We start from the raw sequence: 11,786 nt of genomic DNA on the forward strand, positions 1-11,786 counted from the left end.
GCCAAATCAAGAAAAGGAAAATGATCGAGTGCCACCACAATCTCAAGACTTGCCAAAGGAATGGAGGTATGCACATGGACACCCTAAAGACTTAATCATTGGTGATCCATCTCAAGGGGTAAGAACTCGATCTTTTCTTAGAAATTTAAATGACTATCTTGCTTTTGTTTCACAAATAGAACCTAAGACTTATGAAGAAGCTGAAAAAGACATAAATTGGATAAATGCTATGCAAGAAGAATTAAATCAATTCAAAAGAAGCAATGTATGGACATTAACTGAGAGACCAAAGCATAACTCTGTAATTGGAACAAAATGGATCTTTAGAAATAAATTAGATGAAAATGGGGTAGTTATAAGAAATAAAGCTAGACTTGTAGCTAAGAGATACAATCAAGAAGAAGGGATAGATTTTGAGGAAACATTTGCTCCCGTGGCCAGATTAGAAGCTATTAGATTACTTCTAGCTTTTGCATGCTTTATGGATTTCAAATTGTATCAAATAGATGTAAAAAGTGTCTTCTTAAACGATTTTATAGAGGAAGAAGTATATGTAGAGCAACCTCCTGGTTTTGAGAATCATGGATTGCCAAATCATGTGTTTGGATTACATAAGGCATTATATGGATTGAAACAAGCACCTAGGGCTTGGTATGATCGACTAAGCAAATTTCTACTGGATAATGATTTCAGTAGAGAAAATGGAGATAAAACACTTTTTCTCAAAAGAAAAGACAAAAATCTGCTAGTAGTACAAATATATGTAGATGACATAATCTTTGGTGCCACTAATGATAATCTTTACAAAGAGTTTGCTAAATTAATGCAAGGAGAATTCGAGATGAGTATGATGGGAGAACTAAATTTCTTTCTTGGATTACAAATCAAGCAAACTAAGGAAGGTATCTTTATTCATCAAACTAAGTACACAAAGAAAATATTAAAGAAGTTTGGAAATAAAAATCACAAAGGAATAGGCACCCCAATGAATCCCACTAGTAAGCTAGACAAAGATGAAAAATGGAAAAATATAGATATGAAGCTTTATAGAGGCTTAATTGGATCTTTGCTTTACCTTAGTGCTAGTAGGCCAGACATAGTGTTTAGTGTGGGAATATGTGCTAGATACCAGTCAGATCCTAAGGAGTCACATCTAAGTGCTGTCAAAAGAATCCTTAGATATTTGAGAGCAACCACAAACATAGGTTTATGGTACTCTAGAGACTCCTATCTAGATTTACTTGCATATTCTGATGCAGATTTTGCTGGTTGCAAATTAGATAGGAAGAGCACTAGTGGAACATGTCAATTTTTAGGGAATAACTTAGTATCATGGTTTAGCAAAAAGCAGAATTCAGTAGCATTGTCAATGACTGAGGCCGAATATATAGCTGCCGGGAGTTGCTGTGCTCAAGTACTATGGCTCAAGCAACAATTAGAGGATTATGGAATTAAACTAGATAACATTCCTATAAAGTGTGATAACACTAGTGCCATTAACCTTACCAAAAATTTAGTTTAGCACTCTAAAGCCAAACATATTGAAATAAGGTATCATTTCATTAGAGATCATGTGCAAAATGAGAACATATGTATTGAGCATTATGTACTGAGAAACAATTAGCTGACATATTCACAAAACCTTTAAGTGAAGATAGATTTTGCATGCTTAGGAGAGAATTAGGCATATGTGATCCTTTTGATTGAAGAGATATAAAAGGAACAAGTTGTCTCATGATACTCTCCTCTCATTTCGAAAAACCCATGAAATATTAGTCAAACTAGCCATTTATAGACTCCTTACTCATGTATCATTATCGCATAAAGAATTTGTAAGGATTGAAGGAAAGAAAGAATTTTTTTTTTAAAAAAAAATCTTGAACTGGGGCCGACCCGAGCCAGAATGGGGTCGACCCCACGTTGAGTCGACCCAAGAAAAATCTAGGGTCGACCCAACGGCGGGACCCTGTTTTTAAAGAGGGACCCGTGAGCTATTCTAGGGCACTGTTTCATCTTGTCCTCTTCCTAAAATTCTATTTTTCATTTTCCAATCCCTTCCAATCATCTCCAAACAGTGCTAGATTGCTTCTCTACGCCGTTAGATCAAGACCTAAGGAAGAATTTGGTGAAAATGGGACCCAAGTGAGCCGTTGCTAAGAGATCCGGAAGAGTCTCACGCCCAACCATTGTAGATAGACATGCTAGAGATTCCTCTACAGTTCCCCCACAAGGTGAGACACGTGTTGAGCCTCCTCCACCTCCTTCCCCTTCAGTTCAACTTGCTAAATATGCGGGGAGACCGGTAACCACGGGGAGAAGGATCCACTCCGAATTTTTGGATCAAGAAGGATTCGTCTGGAGGATTGGATCCGAAGACAAGGATGGGAGTATCTTTGCTCCCTAGACCTGGTGACCTACCCGGGCTTGGTTCGTGAGTTCTATGCCTTCCTAAAAGTTGGAATAGGAGGGCTTGTGTCTGAGGTCCGAGGTGCACGGGTTAGGGTTTCAAAAGAAAGTTTGAGTGAGTTGCTCCATCTTTCCTGCGAAGGTGCAACTTCAGAAAGGCCGGAAAGCAAGTTGAGAGCTCTACAGTTGATCTTTGAGAGAGATAATTTTGATTACCCCGAAACTGTGATAGCTAGCTCTCTATCAGCTGAGATGAGGTTGTTGCACAACTTCATAGGTCGGATTTTGTTTCCGAAGAGTGGAAGATTTGATCACATATCTGAGCGAGATTTGGTCATTATGGAGCACGTTATTCAGGGCATTCCCCTGAACCTCCCAGCTATGATGATCAGGCAGATGAGAGAGGCTATATGCAAATCGAGAGTTTCTCTGCCCTATGGTATGATACTCATCCTGGTCTTCCGACAGCATGACATATCTATGGAGGGAGAGATCTCCAGGCATCTCCTATTCACTGACACTTACACTGCACAGTCCCTAGTTCGCATGGGTTATGAGAAGGTGAACGGGCAATGAGTGCGTGCAGGAGCAGGGATACATGCACAGGAGGGTGATGCATCAGAGGTTGGAGACCCCATCCCTGAGGCTGAGATACCTGAGGATCATCCTACGGCACCTTCAGAGGCTGGCCCGTTGTCATCCATACTCACGGGGTGCACAGAGGAGTTTTGGAGCAGGATGACTGAGCTTGTGTCAACTCAGGTGAGGACTCTCTCTGACGGATTGACGAGCAGGATGGACATTATGACTGCTGAGATTAGAGACCTCAGAGAGCAAGTGGGGGCATTACAGAGAGAGAGAGAGGCTCATGGTCCATCTGTGGCCCGAGCAGCTGTGTCGGAGGTTTCGGCACAAAGTCATCTAGCTCAACGAGGTCCACATCAGGCTCAGTCCCATCAGGCTCGACCTTCCCTCGCCACTTATACTAGGAGGATGAGGACTAGATCACAGCCCTTAGATACCCCCTAGGCTGATGTTAGCATTATGATTAGTGTCTAGGATTTATCTAGCTCTCATATGTATTTTGCCTTGTTGATGTACTTTGCACTTTGATTGAAGAACAGTGTATTTTTTGGCATTAATGTACTACAATGTTCCATTTTGATCAATGAAACTTGACTGTTTATTATTTACTGTCTCTACTTATCTATTGCCATACACCTATTTGATGATAACAAAAAGGGGGAGAAGTAAGGAAAGAAAGAAGTCGCAATAAGTTGACAAATAAGTTTGAAAATTATAAAAGAAAATAATATTCACTTAAGGGGGAGCAATATGTAACAATGAAAATTTTAAAGTCTAAATTTTTAATCAAAATTTTAGAATTTGGTACATACCTCTCATACCTCGATACATAATCTGAAACTCTTGCTTTATCTCAAATTTTTGAAGTTTCATCCTTCACCAAATATAAAAGAAGGGGGAGAAAATCAAAAGTTCAAATTGGCAATATTTGGATGAAAAAGAGGGAGACTTCACTTTTAAATTTGAAAAGCTGAAATTCAGCAACTTGAGCTCTTCTAAAATAAATTTTCTAATTTTAAGATAAGTATCAATCTGCTCATACTCAATATTGTAATCATCAAAAAGGGGGAGATTGAGGATGATAGTGTTATTTTGATGATTAACACAACCATTAAGAAAATATCTAATTAAATATTACAAGTTAACATGATACATCATTACTGAGTTCGACACTCTCGATCCATTAGAAGAATGAGATCAAGATGTCTTTCAAGGATTAATAATGAAATAAAATTTGCGATAGAAAAGGGATAGTGAATTCTAAATTCTAATTCAGCAAAGTTTCAAGTGAAACGTACTTTTAAGGGCACAATAGTAATTTTTATTGTTAATAGTATGTAGTACTACCATGGCATACATTCAAAATTGCTTGAAGTATATTTCATTGAATGTATGGATGAATCTAACCTTAGGATGCAGCAAAGTGTGGAATGAGTCGATCCCAAGAAAGGTGGAGTCGATTCCGGCACATCATGGAACCATCAGGCACACCTCTGGAAAATGGCATGGATGAACAGTAGTGGAGTCGACCCCAAGTATGCTTGAGTCGACCCCATCTTTAAGCCTCAAGAAAACAAGTCTCTAGAATTTACTGAGAGGGCCGACTCCAACCTTCCTTGAGCCGACCCCAGATGGAGTCGACCCCAGGAATGCTTGAGTCGACCCCAATGGAGTCGACCCTAAGGCTAGGTCGTTCAATACTGTGTCTCTGTAATCCCTGAGAGGGTCAACCCCAATGGAACTTGAGTCGACCCCAGTGAAAAACAGCTGAAATACAAGGTTCTGTTATCCCTGAGAGGGTCGACTCCACTGTAGCAGGAGTCGACCCCAGTGAAAGTTGGGTCGACCCCACTGGAAGTTGAGTCGACCCCAAGTCTGATGAATAGTGGTTTGAGTCGACCCCAGGAAAGTTTGGGTCGACCCCAGCACGGGCAGAAGCATAACGGCTAGTTCTGCAGAAGTACTTTTTGACCTTCCAACAGCAAGTAACGGCTAGTTTTTGAAATCTAACTAATGGGGGGTGCCCAATGGATGAGGAAAAGTATTTAAAGTGACACTATTCATCAGAGAAGACATCCTTTTGCAAAATATCAAAGCTTACACAAGAAAGAAAAGAGCCCTAATTTTCTTCATCCAAGTGCTTCATTCAAAGAGCCAAAAGGAAGTGGTTGAGCAGATTCTAAGAGACATTAAGAGCTCCATCAACCCTTGAAGAGTGAAGCAATCTTGACAAAGAAGAGAGAAGTCTCATCAAAGCGATAACTATATTCTAAACTCTTCTTTGTAGCTCATAGTTGTTATATTTGCTCATCTAGGAGTTTCAGCTTTTCTCTTCTTAATTATCTTGTAAAGGTTTGTTGGTGAGCCCGTAAAACCAACGGTGTAGGTTTGTTGGTAAACCCGTAAAACTAACTGTGAAGGTTTGTTGGTGAGCCCGTAAAACCAACATAGGTTTTTGGTGATCCCGAAAAACCAAAGTGTAAAGATTTTTGGATTGTGAGCCCGGAAAACAATCCAACTGTAATCCGCGGGATTATAGTGAATTCCCAAGGGATCGCTTGGGGAGTAGACGTAGGTGCTTAGGAGAGCACCGAACCACTATACTTCTTGTGTGTTTGCATTGTGTATTGTTTTAACTTCACTCACTCATCAATTGACTCAATCAAGGTAGTAAAAAATTTAGAGAAACCAATTCAACCCCCCCCTCCTGGCTTGTCACCTTGGGCAACATATATATATATATATATATATATATATATATATTTTATGGAAAGTTCCAAAGAACTCTTGGATGCTTTCAAAGCCATGTATGGCTTTGTTGATGCAAAGCTAGTGAAGTTTAAATTTACCATAGACCTATAGGCAAACAAATTAGTAAATTCTAGGATTTCCTTAAGGGAGTGAAAGCTGGTGGATAGTGTGTCTGCGTATGTATGTGTGCATGCATGCATATATGTTTGTTGGTGCATACATGTATGCATGTTCAGGGGTGTGGGAGGTCTGCATTGTGTTGTATATGCACAGGTACATGTGCATGTGAGGTGCCCATGCACACGTCTTTGTGTGCATCAAAATTCTATGACAATGGGAAATATCTACTTATTTAAACTTTTAAACTTGACTAGTAAAACTACATGTGTAAAATGCATAGAATCCAAATATTGATTGTTAAATAATTTAACTTTATAAAAATATAAGGATACAATTTTTTTTTTGGTTAGTAGTCCGTAAGTCCATTCACTTATTCCAAGCAAGTTGTTCCAACTGGTACATCTTCCCTTCTTGGGAAGAAGTCTTGGGTTCTATCTAAGAGAATGACACATTACGATCGTATTTCTTTGCAAATTGAATAGTAACTGTTGGATAATCTAACTTCATGGTGTCACATGGGAATTATTATCAGAACTTGGTTTCTACCATCAAGAGTCACATTAAAAATTCCAAAAATTCGGATGTCAAATATAATTTAAATTTCAAAAAGAAACAAAACAAAATATACTGATGATGATGATGATAATGATAAAGTCCTATAAAACATTAGATTGGTGAAACACCAATAACTATAGAAGTATTTGATGAAGCACTAGTTCTAAGTGAATCACAACTCTAAAACCATTAATTACTTTTAATTTTTGATATGAGTTCCTTGTATCAATGACTCAAAACAATTCACAGCTACTAAAGGCTATCTATTCCTTCGCACTTATCTTTTAAACTTATATCTTTGTAGATTTTAAACTTAAACCCCTAGACCTTCTGATAGGTGAAATATGAAAAAAAAAGAATTCATTAGTTTTCATGGATATCCCTTTTGATTAGTCCCATCCATCTTCTCATGTTTGTTAAGTTATTAGTCATACAGTGGTGGTTTGTCATATGCACACCCATAATCAAGCAACTGCTGCTATTTTCATGGAGTTGTAGAGGATTTGTGATGACAACCGATCAATATGACCACACTGAAAAAGGACAAGTTTTGGTATGATCCAAAGTTTCAGATATAAGAAGAAAATGGAGGGCCTATCTATGGTTCTAGGATTAAGAGCTGGTTGTTTGAGGTATGATGTAGGTATGAAAACTTTAAGAATGTTTTTCTGAGGCTTTGCTAGTGTAATGACCGCTTTTTTAGTAGTTGTGGTTCAGAGTTTATGAATAAGTGCAAACTAGGGCCGGCGGAACTGTCCCGAACTGGGCAGATCAAAGAGAGGAACTAATGTGTGTGTGTGAGAGAGAGGACTAGGAACAGAAAAGAAAATAGTCGAGCCTCAGTTTTCCCTTCTTGAGCCAAAATAAAATCATCTTAACAGCAAGCCAAACAACTCCTTCTCTTATTTGCTCACACTAAAATTCATATATGAGTCCATCCTGGACATCACAAAAGAATAAACCTCCTATATTGAGCACCTATATCAGCCTCCTGGAACATCAGAAAATTTTCTAAACAGTTATGGCTAGTAAAATCCTCCAAAAAAATTTCAGATTCTTTCAGAAAACACCACTTTAGGAATCAGTTACGCTTGGACTGCTAGCAGTCTTTGCATTAACAAGCAGTTTGAGTCATTGTACAGCGATTTGATCTTTGATATGCTGTCATCATGGGCACATAACCTGATTGATTGATTGATTGATCAGTCTTGTGCTGTACAGCTTATAGTTTTCTTGAGCTTATTGGTGGCAAGTCTTGAGCTTATATGTACTTCGTTTGGCAGTATTCATGCTTAGAGCAATTCATGCCACACCTTCACATGTAGCATGATGCATTTCATCTCAATGAATCCTCTAGTAATGTTTGATGGCATTTTAGGCCCACATGACCTTCTTGGGCTTCATATGTGAGCCATTGCATTCGAACTGCCATCCACTTACACCACATTAAGACAACTTCCAGAGTTGATAACCATAGTGAACAATTGCATGTTATAACATGTCTCGAAATTGTTGCTCCAGTCTGCCATTCTTTTAGTGCTTATAGCTTGAGGGGAGCACTATGATGCAAATTTTTCTTATGGTTGCCTTCACTCTTAGTCACCATTGTGCTAGCTCTAGCAGAGAGGCCTCCTTTGAGTTTGTCTTCGACTGTCATAACCATGAAAGCAGCCTTGTGGCAAAAGTGATCAATCAGTTTGGGAGCTTATTCAATCCAAGCCTCGAGAGAACTACCACTGCAAGGCAAATATTTGTTTACAATGGAAAAAGATTGCAAAGTGTTTCTAGTTGTCCCTCAGAAGTGACCAATCTATCCTTGAATTCTTATTTGTTATCAATATATTAATTTGAGGCTACCTTCTTTTTTTGCATTACAATGTTCAATGTACTTCGATCTCTTCACGAATGAGATTCCATCCTTTCTCAGATCACATGTGCTAGTCTATTATGGCCTTATCTAATAGGAGCCTTTCATGGATTTGAACTACCTCTCACTCACTCTGTCTTGATGAACTACCTAAAATCTATGATAAAATAAATAATATGCAACTAAATGAGTTTCCCATATGAGACAATACTCTAGTTTGGATCTTCAAATTTGGCTCTAGTTGAATAGTAAAACTTGTAGTGTTTTGTGGCCTTATTCAAGATTCAAAGTTAATCCTAATCAACATAGGACTTTTTTGCTGAATTTAATACATATGTGGGCCAATCAATATTTAATGGGCATACCAAAAGAAGGTATGTGACAGGATTCTAACGTTCTGTTTGGGTTTTGACTTTAATTTATCCTGGATCTCAATACTTGTAAATGATCAAAGAAATAGAATGCTGAAAACAACTCAAATATGTTGAAGCTTTGTTCAGATCAAGGGTCTTTATTAACAAAAAAAGAAGTTAAGAAAGGAAAAGGGATTTAGAGAAAGTTTATTGCGGAGAAGAATTCGAAAAAGGGAAGAATTAAGGGTGCCAACTAATTCAGTGGGTACAGTCACTGGGGTTTGGGTACCCATTACCACAAGTCTCATCTTGCAACAATTTATAATCACAATAAACTTTGATGGGCCTTACCCATCATCTCAAAAATAGAGGGAGAGGGGATTGGCGATGGTTACAAACTCTTCGTTGTCTTTCATTTAATCAAAATAACTCCCAAATTATTTTACCAGCTGACCAAACAACTTTTTATATTTACTAGCTAGCCCCTAGATTTTGTATGTTTATTCAAGTTAGAGTTCACAAAAGAATTTCAATTTGAAACGAGTACCAGTACAGATTTCGAAACCTGTCCTTATGACGTCTGGAGCTTTTCTAAATAAGAATTAAAAACGGAATATAAATGAGAACATAGGTATGCCCATCAAAGCACCTTAAGGGCCTTTTTGGACATCGGGTGATGTTATTGTCCAATAAGGTCATGGTACCACCTTCTCGTCTAAAACTATGTGGGATTGAAAGTGGTTAGGAAGCCCACCTGATCACAAATTATCCCTATTTTTTCTGGGATAATGTAAATTGCCCATCTAGCAGTTTCCATTAATTGGGATTAGTTATCGGCTCTTCCAACTTCTCTTTCTCTCATCTACATTTCATTGTATTTCGATATAGAAACCCCTGCCAGAAGATCCTATTAGGTCAGTCGGATCTTAACCAATAAGATCTTTGAACAGCCAAACAGGCCCTAAAAATTTCTGTTGCTTTTCTAACACCATAAGACATGTCCTAAGACTTACTGCTGGAAAAATCCTCTGATCAGCAAGCAACCTGAGCCATGGATAATGGCACGGACACGTTTTGCGTTGATAATCTCTCTGTTGTTCCTTTATGGATGTGAAGTCTCTACTTGATGAATCGCTCTCTTGGTTGGAATAATCCACAAGCCAAGACAACGTGTTAATGGCCTTTTTGTGTCCTTTTTTGTGTCTCATGCTCCTGATCAAGACCTCCTGGTGGATTGGTCTCTCATTAATTGTCTCTCTTCAATGTTTATGTTTCAAAGATACAGGCAAAAGTAGGCTAACAAAAATTGGGAGTATTTTTGTTATTGACATTTTTTTTTTTGAAAAGAAAAAAGATGGCAAATATTATAATGCAGACATGTTTTTGGTTCATAAGATTCGCAGCATCATTAAATTATTTCATCTTGATTTAGTTCTATTCATCTCACATGATACCCACCAGCATTAATTAGTGGAATCTAACCGATAGATGGAATTTGCTTCTGAATATTTGGGTGACATGAGGATGTTTGTAATACCAAGGTGAAAGATAGAGGTGGTAGCTACTGGCAAGGTCTTTAATGAGTAGCTCTGTTATAAAGGATTAAGAAATTTAAGCAAAAGGCTCTATCTCTTGCATCACAAATGCCTACCAGATAGGTTGATTATAGTTTGTTGTATTAGGTACTTAGTCTCTGGAATATTATGGGCATTGCCGATGTTGCAGTATGTTAGTATCTACTGTGCATATGATTAAAACAGGATCTCTATGCGAGTCTTTCTTTTAGGTCGTTCACTTCAGCAAGTTTAAAAGAAGTGGGATGATTTTGGTGATCCTTGGGTGGAATATGATTTTTAATAATTAATGTTTTGACCTTAATTAATGTGCTTCATTTTATCTATAAGGAAATCTCTATGGCTTGACATATGATCCAATTAAAGCTGAAAACATGTCACAAGCAGCTCTTGTTTTGATGTCAACCCTCTAGATTTGTCACTTAATTGCTGTCTTTGGACAACCGTGTGACAGATGAGCCTGCCATTATAATTAAAAGGCTAATTGATAGGTAAGGGGATTCACCTACTTTATCATGGACTGTTGCTAGTGATCACTTGCCAAATCACCACTCGGTTTAACTGGCTGTGGCGGTCAGGGATTGGTATGGTGCATTAGGAGGTAGGTGATTTTGCTCGGCATCCCAAATATTGTTCTGTCAATTACCAATTTCCATATAGGACCTATGAACCGAGCATGATATGGGGGTGATCTCTAGCAATTTTCTTTATCATGAAGTAACTAATGATACGATTAAGATAGCAAAACTCATTGTGCAATCACCACCTAACATCCAACTTAGCCGTTTTGTTGAGGTTACTAGAACAGTATGCACCAAAATGTTGAAAGGAGATTAAATGGGTTTGAGAATTCCTTGTTTCAGTTTTCTCACACTTTCAAATTTTTTACATGGCACTGCTTTTCCATAACCCTAGGATTTCTGCATGTGCAGGCTTCCTGCCAGAGGAATGGGATAATTTTTTCGTGAAGTATCTATATCCTTCCTTCACTCCAACCGTCTTCTTGTTTGTGGGTGGCACAGTTGCATATGGAGTGTTCAAATATTTGCAAGGTGAACAGATGAAGAATTAAGTATCACAAATGACAGCACCTCTGAGTGGTATCATTTGGAACATAACGAGATATCTTCATTCATTTGGGCTTATTTTAATGTTCATGTTTCTCTAGAGATGGCAATCCTTGTATCAATAATTACACTTAGCATGAAGTGAGATTTTAAACTAGCACCAAGTATTTGAAGGCATAAATTAATATATCATTTTTACATGGACAAAATTAGGGCTGAATCTTTATCCCACGCTTCCCTCCACGTCAACAAGTGATCTATGCAGCAATGAGACAAAAATCCTTGCCTAGCTACTTCCAAGCTTTTGAACTTCTTAAATTTCTTGTAATTTGATAACTTGTGACAAAGATCCAGTAAAAAACTAGCATGAAAATTTTGAAGAAGAAACAACAAAACCTGTTCTCTTGCAAATCTTTCAAAATATCAGTCTTTATTAGGCTAATGATAACTAAGCAACCCGGATGACTCATTGGGAAGTGGTCATCACCATTTGCTGTTTGGTGTGAAA

At 38.0% G+C, this 11,786-nt stretch overlaps 1 protein-coding gene across 1 annotated transcript in view; it reads left to right on the top strand.

Moving 5' to 3' along the window:
* LPA2 (low psii accumulation2) overlaps positions 1-11,487 on the top strand; it is a 28,701-nt gene extending 17,214 nt beyond the window's left edge. The window contains exon 2 of the mRNA XM_039114820.3: positions 11,144-11,487. Within this exon, the coding sequence (XP_038970748.1) occupies positions 11,144-11,283 (140 nt within the window). The 3' untranslated portion in view covers positions 11,284-11,487. The remainder of the gene's footprint in view (positions 1-11,143) is intronic.
* The last annotated feature ends 299 nt before the right edge of the window (positions 11,488-11,786 follow it).

Source organism: Phoenix dactylifera, chromosome 16 (genome assembly GCF_051530095.1).
Source record: "Phoenix dactylifera cultivar Ajwa chromosome 16, Ajwa_hap1_PhDact_Kaust_v1.1, whole genome shotgun sequence".
NCBI lineage: Eukaryota > Viridiplantae > Streptophyta > Magnoliopsida > Arecales > Arecaceae > Phoenix > Phoenix dactylifera.